The 13648-nt window shown below is 43.3% G+C and overlaps 1 protein-coding gene across 2 annotated transcripts in view; it reads right to left on the bottom strand.

Moving 5' to 3' along the window:
* Positions 1-2697: 2697 nt before the first annotated feature.
* pvalb6 (parvalbumin 6) overlaps positions 2698-13648 on the bottom strand; it is an 88563-nt gene continuing 77612 nt past the window's right edge. For both annotated transcript variants that reach the window (XM_033643786.2, XM_033643785.2), the window contains exons 2-5: positions 10210-10275; positions 6985-7117; positions 6782-6891; positions 2698-3438 (exon numbers count right to left, since the gene is read on the bottom strand). In XM_033643786.2, the coding sequence (XP_033499677.1) occupies positions 3413-3438; positions 6782-6891; positions 6985-7117; positions 10210-10270 (330 nt within the window). In that variant the 5' untranslated portion in view covers positions 10271-10275 and the 3' untranslated portion in view covers positions 2698-3412. The remainder of the gene's footprint in view (positions 3439-6781; positions 6892-6984; positions 7118-10209; positions 10276-13648) is intronic.

Below are 13648 nucleotides of genomic sequence, written 5' to 3'. Positions count from 1 at the left end.
ATCGACCAACCACCCTCCTCCCCTGCCAGTCCCTCCATAAGTAAAGAACAGTCCCTAAAGTGCGGTGAGGTTTGTGGAAATGTGAACAGCTCGTTTCTCCTCTGACACGTCACATACCTGTGTGCTGCCACGGCTCGGTTGTCCAGGTACAACTGGGCAGTCATGACACCAACGAAAGAGGAAATTACTGGACCTGGAGTCAGACTTAGTCGGAGACGGCCGGTAAGCCGTTATCTTGCGCCGCAGAGCACTATGAGCCTCCGCCGTGTTCCTGTCTGTGACCTCCGTTCAACCCACAACCGCCAGGATTGGCATTTCCTTTCTACTGCTGGTTGAAACGTGATAATATGGGCACCCCAGCGCCCACTCCACTAACTTGATGTGGAAATGAGCGGTTTTTTGTTGTTGTTGTTGTTTTGTTTTTTTTCAGAGGGCGCTTGTGCGCCCTCACATAGATTGCGCCCTGGGCGGTCGCCCACATTGCCCATAGCAAAAACCGTCCCTGGACACAGCTGGCAGAAATGGTCGAAGCACATAAAAAACGCACATGCAATTCAAAATTTTCCATCAGCCACTGGCGGGTGTGTGTTTTTGTTTTACACGCCAAACTCATTTTTTACCCACCATTGGCGCTTGGCGGGTATTAATTTTACGCCCTGCTTGTGCAGCTTCTGATTACATGACAAATTTCCCCACGGGGACAATAAAGTATATCGTATTGTATTGTTGATCCACGTTTCAACCCTCACCTATGGTCACGAGCTCTGGGTAGTGACCGAAAGAACAAGATCGTGAATACAAGCGGCCGAAATGAGTTTCCTCCGCAGGGTGGCTGGGCTCAGCCTTAGAGATAGGGTGAGGAGCTCGGACATCCAGGAGGGACTCGGACTAGAGCTGCTGCTCCTCCACATCGAGAGGAGCCAGTTGAGGTGGTTCGGGCATCTGGTAAGGATGCCTTCCGGACACCTCCCTTGGGAGGTGTTTCGGGCATGTCCAACTGGGGGGAGACCTCGGGGCCGCCCAGGGACGGTTTTTGCAATGGGCAATGTGGGCGACCGCCCAGGACGCAATCTATGTGAGGGCGCGCTCCAAAAAAAAAAAAAAAAAAAACTCGCCAGTTTTCTAGACTACCGCTCATTTCCACGTCAAGTTAGTGGAGTGGGTGCTGGGGTGCCCATATTATCACGTTTCAACCAGCAGCAGAAAGGAAAGGCGAATCCTGGCGGTTGTGGGTTGAACGGGGGTCACAGACAGGAATATGGCGGAGGCTGATAGTGCTCTGCGGAGCAAGATAACTGCTTACCGGCGTCAGAGAAGTCCGACTCCAGGTCCAATTTCCTCTTTCGTTGGTGTCATGACTGCCCAGTAGTACCTGGACAACTGAGTCATGGCGGCACACAGGTATGTGGCGTAACAGAGGAGAGACGAGCCGTTCACATTTCTCTCTTTGTGGCAGGTAACGGCCCACAAACCTCACCGCACTTTAGGGACTGTTCTTTACTTATGAAGGGACTGTTCTTTACTTGTCAGGGGAGGAGGGTGGCTGGTTGATTTTTATTTTATTTATTTATTTTATTTTGATCCCCCCTATGTTAATCACTTATTGATGCTGTTTTTGAAGTATGAATAAGTTAATAAGTAATTTATTCCATTGAAATATCATTGATGTATTATAGAAAAGTGATTTATCTTTTTATAAATGACAAAAGGCACATCTGCCTCATTTTTACCATGGTATCGTGATACTACTCAGAACCGTGATACTTTCTACCCCTGCGACCCGGACCCTGATAAGCGGAGGACAAAGAGTACGAGTATGAGTATTGCATTGTATCGTACCGTATCACATCGTATTGTATCATACCATATCATATGGTAGCTTATCGTATCGTATCCAATCTTACCGTATTGTATTGTACCGTATCCTACCATATTGTAGCTAATCGTATCGTATCGTGTCATGTCATGTTGTATTATAACACGTCGTACTGTACCGTATTGTATCATATCGTATCACAATATGACCATGCAGTTGAAGAGCAGCAGCTATTTCCTGCCAACATTTCTCTTGTTCATATCAACCGTGATAGGAGGAGGAATCGTATGCCACAGCTCAACCAACCTGGCCTCCAAATTTTCCCTCCACCTGATGCGTTGTGTTGCCATGACACTGTCACAGGCACAGTAAAAAAAACAAATGGCACATATTTTGGGGAATTAATTTGTGGCTTTGACAAAAGCTGACCAAAAGTCCTGACATGTCAGAAATGAATCCGACCATCCAGTGGCCGCTCGGTTGCAGTTGATTGGGCCGTGATCGGTCCTCGCTCCACTCTGTACACTTCACGGCAAATGACCCCCAATTAAGTGGAAATTCGGTCCGACCTTCAGATCAGTCATGAGGTTCAAAATTCGGGTCAGAAACAGGCTCAAATCTCAGTGTGTGACCAGCCTTTAAATGACACAGTCAGTGCTAATGAATACTAACAAATGACACTGTAGGGTAATTTTGACCTTCTTAAAGCACACCCCTTTATGCATTATTAGGTTGCTGTCAAGATATGCTTCCCTCGTACTGCTTAATAAAAGTGACAGGGAAATAGAGGAAGACAGGAGAGAAGGAGAGCTGTATGTAGAATCAGATAAGAGCATCACATCAAAGGACGGAATTAACAGAGGAGTCTTAGTGAGTCAGTGTTCTCGAGGCTTTGTTTTTTTTCTCATTTAATTTTATTCTTTCACAGCTTGACCTCTTTCTTCTTTTGGTATGTTTTACAACAGCTCATTACCAGAGGAGAAAGGGATGGGTAGATAGATAGATGGATGGGGTGATGGCGTGGGAGGGAGAGAGGGGAGCGAATGCAGGGAGGGAACAGTGCCAGGAGTGAAATCGACGGAGAGAAGTGAAGAACAGAAAAAAGGGAGAAAGAAAGTCGGAAAGTGAGAGGAAGTGTTGACGAAGGAAATGAAGAGATAAGAAAGTCAGAAATACAGAAGGACATTAAGGTCTTTCTCATATAACCTCTATTTTCTTTAAATATCTACTTTATGCTTTAAAATGTGAGGTTTATTCCTGCAGGCATGTTTTTATATCTATACATAAACAGAAACAAGAACAGTTTGTATAAAAAGGATAAAATAAATAGGATGAGTATAGCTGTGGGGACGTTTGAGGAGGTGTTTGTGTGTGAGGGGGTGGCACACCACAACGGACTTCCTACAGTGCAGCATGACACCCAGTGAAGACAGCAGTAGGGGAAAGTTGAGGAAGAGGAGTGTGTGTAGCAGGAGTCGGCTGCAGTCTGGTGGGGCTGGGAGTCAGGGTGGGGCGGTGAGGTGTGGGTGCTGGGGAGGAAGAGGGGCCAGCGGGATGTAGTGGTGGCTGGAAGGTGATCTCAGAGTGCTAGACTGTTTATTCTTTCACCAGGGCGGCGAACTCTGCAAGAGAGGAAGAAGAAAACAGAAGTTGCCGGGAGTTATTTTCTCGCTGTATGTAAAGATACATCACTCAAGTGTTTTTAGTTACATGTCAACAGCATGTCAGGTCTCAATATTGAACTAAAAAGAAATATGTGATGCTTTGAAAAATGGTCAAAAATATATAGTGTGCACAATCTGTAGTTAGGGACTGTGCAAGAATTATAAGGCGAGAGAGTGGGGTCAAAAGGAGGAGGGGTTAGCATTTTTTTTTATCTTAACTGAACAAATGGTGATCTGAAATTTTAGTGGTCTAAACTTTCCAATGCTATACTGTGGCTGGCAGGATATCAGATTTTCACTACACAATTATCTTGAACTACTTTGGTTTTTAAAATTTTTGTAGTTCCTGTTTTTCTTGTTTTTATAGTTCACCTATAGCATATATTAACGTACTTTTTGGCTTTGTAGTAATCTCATTTTATGTTTTATATCGCTTGTTTTGGAGTTGCATATTTTTTATTTTTTATTTGTCTGTGTGTGACTTTATGTTGGGGCAGCTGTGGCTAGACAGTAGACCAGGTCATCTACAATTTGGAAGAACAGCAGCCTGATCCCCAGCTCCTCCAGTCCGCATGTCAAAGTATCTTTGGTCAAGATACTGACCCCCAAATTGCTTTCCCATCAGTGGGTAAATAAATCTGAATGAAATCATTTGGAATTAAAGTGTTTCCAGGTAGTTTACATGGGAAATATTAATTCCGAATGAGGGTTTACATGGGAGATCAGTTTAATCGCCTATATTCGGGTCTGCACAAGGTTTGGGGCAGGGAAGGTTTCTGATTGGATAGGGGGCGGGGCGGATGTTACGTGTTTACGTTTACTGGAAGAAAACACTGTAGTCCTTGTTCCGGATAACAAGATGCTTGACGACGCCGTTCTTAGTGCCTTTTTCAGGCTTGTTTTGCTTATATTCTTGAAGCAGCAGTACGACAACAACCTTGTTCTGCTAATGCTTCGTCTGTTGAGAGGAGAAAGGAGGTAGAAGGTCGAAGAAGGGAGGTAGAAGACCGTGCTGTGGTGAATAGAAACCAGTGAGTGCAACGAGTCCGACTGCTCTATCTCAGCCCATTGCTATGTGCGCTGTATACGTTATCGTGCCAGAAGGGCAAAGAAACGAGCATGCGCAGAAAGACCGGAATGAACTTTAAGAGGAATGAATGTATACAAGTGCGAGAAATTCTGTCATTCGGAATTAGAAACGGAATATTCCAGCCCCTTACATCGGATTGAATTTTCAATCTCATTGGCCATTTTCATTCCGAATTAGGTGTTTACAAGATCACTTTTAATAGGAATGAACTTTCATGCCGAATGAAAAGGGAATTAAACTGTCCATGTAAACTCACTCAATGAGTGGTCAGAAGGCTAGAAAGGCGCTATACAAGTGCAGCCCATTTATCATTTGCAGCCTGTCTTGGCCAGGCACTCTTGAAATCTCCAGGACACTCTTAATCTCAAGAGGTTTTTACTGGTTATATGAACAAACAAATAAATAAATAAATAAATAAAACTACTTGTTACATTACTTTTGCATTACCCCACAGCATTGCCTGAGATGCACTAGTTATTGCAAGTTAACAGTATCACATAAAATCTACATATGGCCACACATCAGTACAAAACAAGGCTCAGGAGAATGAAGACAGCACTGCAGCAGGCTGTAACTGCCTCAAACTAAAACTACGTTAATGTATAAAAGAGGCTGGCCGTCCTTATACTGCCTGGTATACATATTATTAACTTTAGAATAGTATCTCAACAGGATTTAAATAGATTTAAAAGGACAAAACATGTTTAGATGGCATATGGGCGGCATTTAACGGGCCAGACAAACTCACTCAGGTCGCTTGCTCACCAAACCATGTCTTTAGAGTAAATCAGTCCAGCTTATTTGACATGTTTATCACTAAAGCGGCGGTTATACCTCATGAGGAGGAGTCTATCAAATCGTTTATCAGACAACCTGCTCCTCCTTGGTGTCATCACAAGACTGTCCAGGCTGAAGAGCCTCTCCACGGGCAAACTAGATGGCATCGCTGTTGTCAGCACGTTTGTTGATCATGCAGATCATTAAAGAACTTCTGGAGAGGACACAAATCATGTCTCTTTATCAGGGCTTTGTTTTCTAGTAGATATTAGGACTATTAAAGGGTAACTTTGGTATTTCTCAGCCTGGAAGTGATTTATGGGAACAACAGTATTTGAAATCAGTGCAGCACTGAGTGAAACAGGCTGCAATGTAACGCTGATGGGCAACAGCGCACTGTCAGTGTACGTCCACTAAAAGTGCTTATGCTTGCTACTGACAGGCTCAGATTATCATTCTAAGTGTCTGGCAATATCTGGGAAAGGATCCCTTCAGAGATGGACCTTTTGTTAAGAAACAAGATCCCGTATGTTTCACCAAAAACAGCCCCAAAATCGCTAGCATCAAACCCACCAGACTCCATCTAAAAAAACAGTAATTTTATCACTTTAAAACACACAAAGGTACATACTTAATTCAAAGTTGACAGAAACAATATAAAACTCACAAAAGCCATCTTGGTTCATTTTTCCACTGTTCCAACAATCACCAGCTCTGGTTTGGTTGAATTAAACCCTTAAGTCATCCAGTTACATATGAAAATATGTTGGCTTTATGCACACTAAAATTACTGTTTTTTTAAATGGAGTCTGGTGTGTTTGGCAAAGGCATTTTCGGGGATGTTACCGGTACCAAAACAGCGTTCATTCAGTGACAGTGGTGATAAGTGTTTAGTAGCTCTTCGATAATAAAGAGCAGCTGCGTAAACAGCATGTGCCGCTTATTATGTTTACCATCATTTCCGTAATTGTTAATTCCTCTTGTAATGTTCGATTTGGGCAAACATACGGTCCAACACTCCTCCCTGCCCCAATAATTTTTGAACAGTCCCTTAATAGGCCTAATCATGCAAACAGCCATTGTGTTCCTTTTGCATCTGTCCGTCTACAAGTGGGTGTCTGTTGGACATATTTCGATTGCTTACAATTAGACATGCTCTGTGGTTTGGGTAATGTTGACGGATGAGGACAGTCAGTTAAACGGTGATGTCATTACTGCACCAAGGTACCCGACAGATTTAGGTTTTAGGTCTGTGGCATAGAAAGTTTACTGTGGTCTTAATAGATGACCAATAAATAAATGTGTGGTGAATCTCACACAGCAGCAAATGGAGACCGTCAGTTTGTGTTTGTGTGTCTTTCTTTCTACATTTGTTTGGCATGCCGTTGTTTGTGTGACCTTGCGACACCCCCACTAATAGAATTTGATGTTTACCATCAATTCCAATCTTGCCGTCTCCATCCTTGTCGCCTGCTGTTAAAAATGTTCTGGTTTCCTTGTCTGTCAGGTCCCTGCCATCTTTGGCAAAACCCTTCAGGACGAATCTAGCCAGGGACAGAAAAGCACAAAGGATACACGTCACACACCACTAATACTTTATGTGCGACAAGATCATTTGTTGCATTGTTTTGTCTCACTTGAGCTCCTCCTCCTCTATGAAGCCGCTGTTGTCGGCGTCCAGCACCGTGAATACCTTCTTCACGTCTTCAGGAGACTTGGCATTCAGACCCACCATCTCGAAAAACTTCTTATGGTCAAAGGAGTCAGCAACTGCACACACACAAACACAGAGGCAAAATGTCTGTACTTTGCAAGCACCTCGAAATGTATCATAAATAAACTGACTCTGCATTAAAAGGGTTTTGTAATGTCATAACTACATCAACACAAAGTTTCTTTAAAGGTGCTGGAAGTTGCTTATCCTGTGTTCATCTGAGTGATGAAGCCCAAAGGCAAAAATCTAATTGTAATAAGGTGGTCTTCTGATAGTGTGACTGTTATAGATTGAGAACATGTTTGCCAGAGGAGCTGTCAGTTCTGGGTCATGAAGCTCTGTCTATCCCCGTCTGTCTGCGCTGTACATGCAAATATATTAAATATACGTAAAATAAAAGAGAAAGTATTGTCAATTTATTCATTTTCTGTAATCGCTTATCCTCTTGAGGGTTGTGGGGGGGCTGGAGCCTATCCCAGCTGACACTGAGTGAGAGGCAGGGTTCACCCTGGACAGGTCACCAGACTATCACAGGGCTGACACATAGAGACAGACAACCATTCACACTCACATTCACACCTACGGACAATTTAGAGTCACCAGTTAACCTGCATGTCTTTGGACTGTGGGAGGAAGCCGGAGCACCTGGAGGAAACCCACGCTGACACAGGGAGAACATGCAGACTCCGCACAGAAGGACTCCTCCACCCTGGGGTTCGAACCCCAATCCACAATCCACCACAGTGCTGCCACGGTGTCAGTGCATGAACATGCTGTTTTAGCTAACGTCTTTCTACAACACTGTTGATATAGAGCTACAGAAGTGGAAGGAGCTGCTGGTCCTGGAGCACTTGGATCTACAAAGATCAACTATCGTGTTAGAAAATGTATTGTTTGATGAACAGTCAAAGGTACCAATGTACATATAAACTTGTACACAGGAGTTAAAGGTATTCGATGGGCAGGGATGTTCCCAATTTCCTTTTTTTTTTTTTTTTGCTTGCCTGTGTGTCCTTGTGTCCACTTTCTAACTTCTGAGGTTTCCGCATATGAACGCATCGCAGGTGGAACTCTTTTTATCCCCTCAGCAGAAGTTTGCAGAGTTTTGAGTCATGGGGTGGATAACTGATCAGTTGATCATTCAGAGCTGATCAGACCAGATTGATAGATGGGAGGAACAGCTGTTTGAGAGCAAAAGCAAACATTAAAGGGAAATTTTGGTTTATTTAAACCCGTCTCCCGGTGTGCTGCCATGTTTGTTTACCATCTAGCTCTGCTTTTTCGGCCACGCTTTGGAAAACAGAGCTAAATGGTAAACAAACATGGCAGCACACCGGTAAGGTAAGACAACACGTTTACATGTCGCTTTCTATATGTTCTCTGACAGTTATCCTAACAATATGAGGCGGTCTTTGTGGAAAAAAAGCTTGTTTAGTGGACTAACTTTGCACTTGAAGGTTGCCCGTTCACTTACGTTTTAACAGGTCTGACGCTACTATGCGCCCCGGCTGTATCTAGGCTAACGGCTAACATGCTAACTATTATTTTTATGTCACTAGTCACTTGAAACAAATTTCGGACGATAGGAGACAGGTTGAAATAAACCGAAATTTCCCTTTAAGACCCAGCATGGTTGCACGGTTAAGTCTCACTTTCACTGCGCCTGATGTTCTGCTGCTCCATTTGTGCCCAGAGTACGATCTGAATTGCAAAAGTGTGATGCACTTAAAGGAAATGGCCACTTTAGAATGAAAATACAGACAGTACTTACTGACCCTCATGCCGACAAGAAGTCCAGTGTAGTTTTTTAATCCATCGGAGGATAACAGCTAGCCGGAATGACAGCTGCACTTTAACTGCATGGAACCCACGTTTTGAAAATGTAATAAAATTCCGCTAATGCATTTCAAAAATGTCAGAACAGCTCGTCCGTCGTAATCCAAGTGCCCTGAAGCCGCGGCATGCAAAATTGACTTGAAAAGACGTAATTTACTCCACTTTTATAGCATAATTTCTCACCGTGGTCAGTTAGCCTGCTGCGACACTAGGTGATGGCTAGTGGTGGTGCTAGTTCTCGAGTCTTGCGCGAGTTGCCATGTAAACACAACACTCCGATACCCCGAACGAGTTTTGTGGATTAAAAAACTACACTGGACTTCTTGTCAGCATGAGGGTGAGTAAGTACTGTCTGTGTTTTCATTCTAAAGTGGCCATTTCCTTTAATCACCGAACGGTGTGTGTGTGTGTATATATATATATATATATATATATATATATATTCCAATAGCACTCCTAATAACAATATGGCTTGCACTTTCACAACAATTAATACATTTTCTTGATGTTGGTCCCCCAAAGCTTTTAAATATGCTGCCCCTTGTTCCTGGAATAATTTGCAGACAAAGCTCAGATAGTCTGAGCTGATTACTATGGGGTACCGTGGTGCAGTGGTTAGCATTGTCACCTCACAGCAAGAGGGTTCCTGGTTCAAAGTTTGAGTTTGCATGTTCTCCCTGTGTCAGCGTGGGTTTCCTCCAGCTGCTCCAGCTTCCTCCCACAGTCCAAAGACATGCAGGTTAACTGGTGACTCTAAATTGTCCGTAGGTGTGAATGTGAATGTGAATGGTTGTCTGTCTCTATGTGTCAGCCCTGTGATAGTCTGGTGACCTGTCCAGGGTGAACCCCGCCTCTCACTCGATGTCAGCTGGGATAGGCTTCAGGCCTCCGCAACCCCCAAGTGGTTATGGAAAATGGATGCACGAATTCAAAAGGATCAAGATAACAGCATTCTTCATCAGCGTGATCGGTACCCAAATTCTCACTGAAATTATTTTAGAAAATTGCATGTTTAACTTGATGTGGCGTTTGCTCACTTGTGGTGTGTCACAGTTGTTTGATTGTGTTGTTGCTGTAACAATTTTTATGCAGCCCTGTAGGCCAGGTCGCTCTTGAGAAAGAGATTTTAAATCTCATTGAGTCTTTTACCTGGTTAAATAAAGGATATATAAATATATGTGTGTGTGTAAAAGGTCAAGCTCTCAAAAGATCAAATGTGGCAGCAGATGTTTTAATCATGGCGTGCCGCCACAAATAAATGAATGTGTAGGGAAACACATAAACACAGTGTTGCTGTGATTTTTCCTTTTACCTGCAAATGCATCTAGAGCTTTCTTGATGTCATCAGCGTTGAGGATGCTGCTCATTGCCATCGTGGCTGTTAAAGGAAACAGAGATGGAAAAAAAGACAGAGACAGAGAAGGAAGAGAAGGACAGAGAGGGGACAAGGTTAAAAACAAGGTCGCCGGAGAGCAGGGAGAGAACTCGGAGACATTCTCGTATTACACTGGTGACACTCAAGAAATGGAGCAGGAAACCAGGACATGCGAGAAGAAGGTGATGAGTGACAGAATGAATTAGTGACAGTCGTGGTGGAGTGACAAAGGGAGAAAGGGGAAGGAGATGAGACAGAGGTGGAGAAGGGGAACGATACAGGAGCAGGATGGTGGTGAGAGAAGATGGGGAAAGAAGGTCTGGTTTTAAAACTAAGGAAACAATTAAAATAAATATAAGAATAAAGAAAAGTGAGAAGGGAGGGACAGAACAACCAGCGTGGTGTCTTTATCGGTGTCTTCAATTTTATCTGTATGATATCATCGATCTGTCACAGATGAAAGCAGGTCACAGAGTCAGCAGGGGTTTAACAGGCCATCTGAGTATTCAGCTGTGTCTGAAATACCACAGGAGAATTCAGTTTGTCAGCCCAGTCCAGATGGAGAATCTCCTTGTATCTCACACTATGAAAGGTGAGCCCGACACTTAACAGCCCTTTGGCTTTTTACTCTGTGTGTGTGAGCGAACCCGATCGCCGCACAAAGTTGTCACCTTCCCTCGACTTTGACTGATGCCCTTCTGTCCTCTGTTGCCACAGCAGACAAACGTATACAGCATGTATACACTCAAGGACGCAGAGAAAGGCAAACACAAAGGGAATGTACAGCAGTGTGGGGAGATGTTGTGATGAAGAGGAGTGAGTGACATTTGGATTAGAGGATGCAGGGCTCTGATTTCACTTCGCTCATTGCGGTCTGGCAAACCCTGATAGGAATTTGCTGACACGCATGTTTTCAAGTAGGCTGTAAGACAGATGATCGACACTTCACTCAGACATCCACACAAACCTCACCTGCACCTAGATGAACAGCTGTCGTTACTTCCAGTTTAAACACTCCCTCAGAGCCTTAAAGGGACAGTTCCCCCCCCAGCATTAAAAACACATATGATTCCTCTTACCTGTAATGCTATTTATTCATGTGAGTTGCCGAGTGTTGGAGATATCAGCCGTAGAGATGTCTGCCTTCTCTCCAATATAATGGAGCTAGATGGCACTCGGCTTGTGGTGCTCAAAGCGCCAAAGAATACATTTTAAAAAAGTGAACAGGAATGTCTCTTTCCAGAAATCATGACCTGGTTACTCAAGATAATTCACAGACCTTGTTGTGAGCAGTTTCATGCAGGAACTATTTTATTTCTACAAAACTACACCTGCCAACCATATCACTGCACAAAGGCAAGCTTTCATCTACTGCTACTCACTTAGCAACACTCAGTAATCTCATGCTGTCTATGATTAGACGCAGGCTTCTTTCTGTGCAGGGATATTGTTGGCAGGTGTAGTTCGGTGGAAATAAAATAGCTCCCCAATGTGACTGTTCACAACAAGGTCTGTGGATTATCTTGAATAAGATAGTTGTTCAAATTTATTTACTTTTTTCGCTTCCTTATACGTTTCCTTATACAGCAGTTTGTATGATACCGTACAAATTAGCGCCCCACAGATGATGTTATGCACTTAATGTAAAGTTACGAAGGTAAGGTTTAGGAAAAGAAACGCGGTGACAACGTACACATGGTTAAAAAACACCAGTCTCCTGTGGAAAGTCCTATGTTTTTTGATCCTTCCACCATCCCAACCTGGCTTCTTACATGGAGCGTTTTCCTCTTTACTGCTGTCAGCGCGTTACTTTTTACAGGAACAAAGTACAAACAGGACATGAGATCAGCCTGGGAGCTCTGAGCATCACAAGCTGAGTGCCATCTAGTTCCATTATATTGGAGAGAAGGCAGATATCTCTAGAGCTGATATCTCCAACACTCTGCATCTCACACCAAAACAATCTAGACTGATAAATAGCTCTACAGGTAAGGAGGAAAAATATGTATTTTCGATTTTATAATTAACTGTCCCTTTAAACTATCCACAAACATCAGTGTATGAACGCATTTGAGTTTTATATCTTCACACATCTTCATATAAATAACTTTGTGCTTGATCTAACTTCCAGCTGCCAGGCTCAACGGATTCTCAGTGGATGTTTTATGGACTAAAATCTTATGTTGACAAGACTGGAAATCCACATCAAAAGCACAACATCAGTAGCGCATAAGCATGTCTGAAGTGTCAAGTCCTTTAAACTAACTTTGACTTACAGTGTGCTGTTAATGTTCTCAGAATCAGCCGTCCTGTCAGCAGAGACAGCGGCCAGCCAAACTGTCTCTAACAGGTTGACTAATGTTAGAAATTTACTGGATAAAAGTGTTTAGTAAACCCCATCAGGTATGTTTTTTAATAGATTAATTGATTTTATTCTTCCTGCCCTTTATGGTGTCTATAGTGAATTCAGAATGCTCATATTGTGATGTTGATGTTGATATGACCATGACCACTTAACATAGCATTACATGGTGATGGCACACAATGTATCAAAATACTGGCATCATAGAAACAATGCAAACAGAAAGTAAAAAAAATATATATATATCGGGTTAGGTTAAGTAAAAGTTTGCAGTTTTGGTTAAAATAAGTACATACAGGACATCAGCATGTTGCAATGTGATGTAACTATGTCATGTAATGTCAATATGTAAAGCTCTTGAAGTTAAAACAACTCATCATTGACATGTGGTTGCAGATAGCACATGGACAGAGGTGTCCTGGTCCTGTGGTTGTTTGACCCGTCCACCACCCGAACCTCATCCCTGCACTGACTTTTCTTAACTCTTTAAACCAGTGGTTCCCAACTGGTCCAGTCATGAGGTCCAGATTTCTCCTCAGTTATGAGCTCAAGGTCCACACAGTTGAATACATTCAGCGTCATGTTGTCGAGCTAGTTTGCTAAAGCCTAGTTCACATTACACGATTTTCACTGTGATTTTGACGTCGCAGAGGATCTTGAGAGCCACCTTGGGTCGGAGGTGAGTCGGCAGTCTGCCACGACGAGTCCTCATGTGTGAACAAGCCTACAAGCAAGTCGCCCCCTCGTCCACGACAGGGACTGGATATCTGGCATGCTAGAAAACTGGAGAGGTGTGACACGACTGACAAAGAGCATCAGCCAATGAGAGGCAGGATACGTCCCACGTCAGCACGCAGGAGGACAGAAGAAATGTGAGGAGGACAAGCCGCAGGGTTGCCAGGTCTGCTTATTAGCCACGACTTTGGGGCTTGTTTCTAAAGTGGAGTTGCTTATTTGGGCTTGCTCTGTAAACGCCACCTTCCTCTATATATATCCGTCTAACAAGTTATTTAA

The sequence above is a fragment of the Epinephelus lanceolatus genome, chromosome 18 (assembly GCF_041903045.1).
Source record: "Epinephelus lanceolatus isolate andai-2023 chromosome 18, ASM4190304v1, whole genome shotgun sequence".
NCBI classification, from domain to species: Eukaryota; Metazoa; Chordata; class Actinopteri; order Perciformes; family Serranidae; genus Epinephelus; species Epinephelus lanceolatus.
The sequence above is the reverse complement of the archived record's forward strand: the minus strand, read 5'-3'. Positions and strand labels throughout refer to the sequence as shown.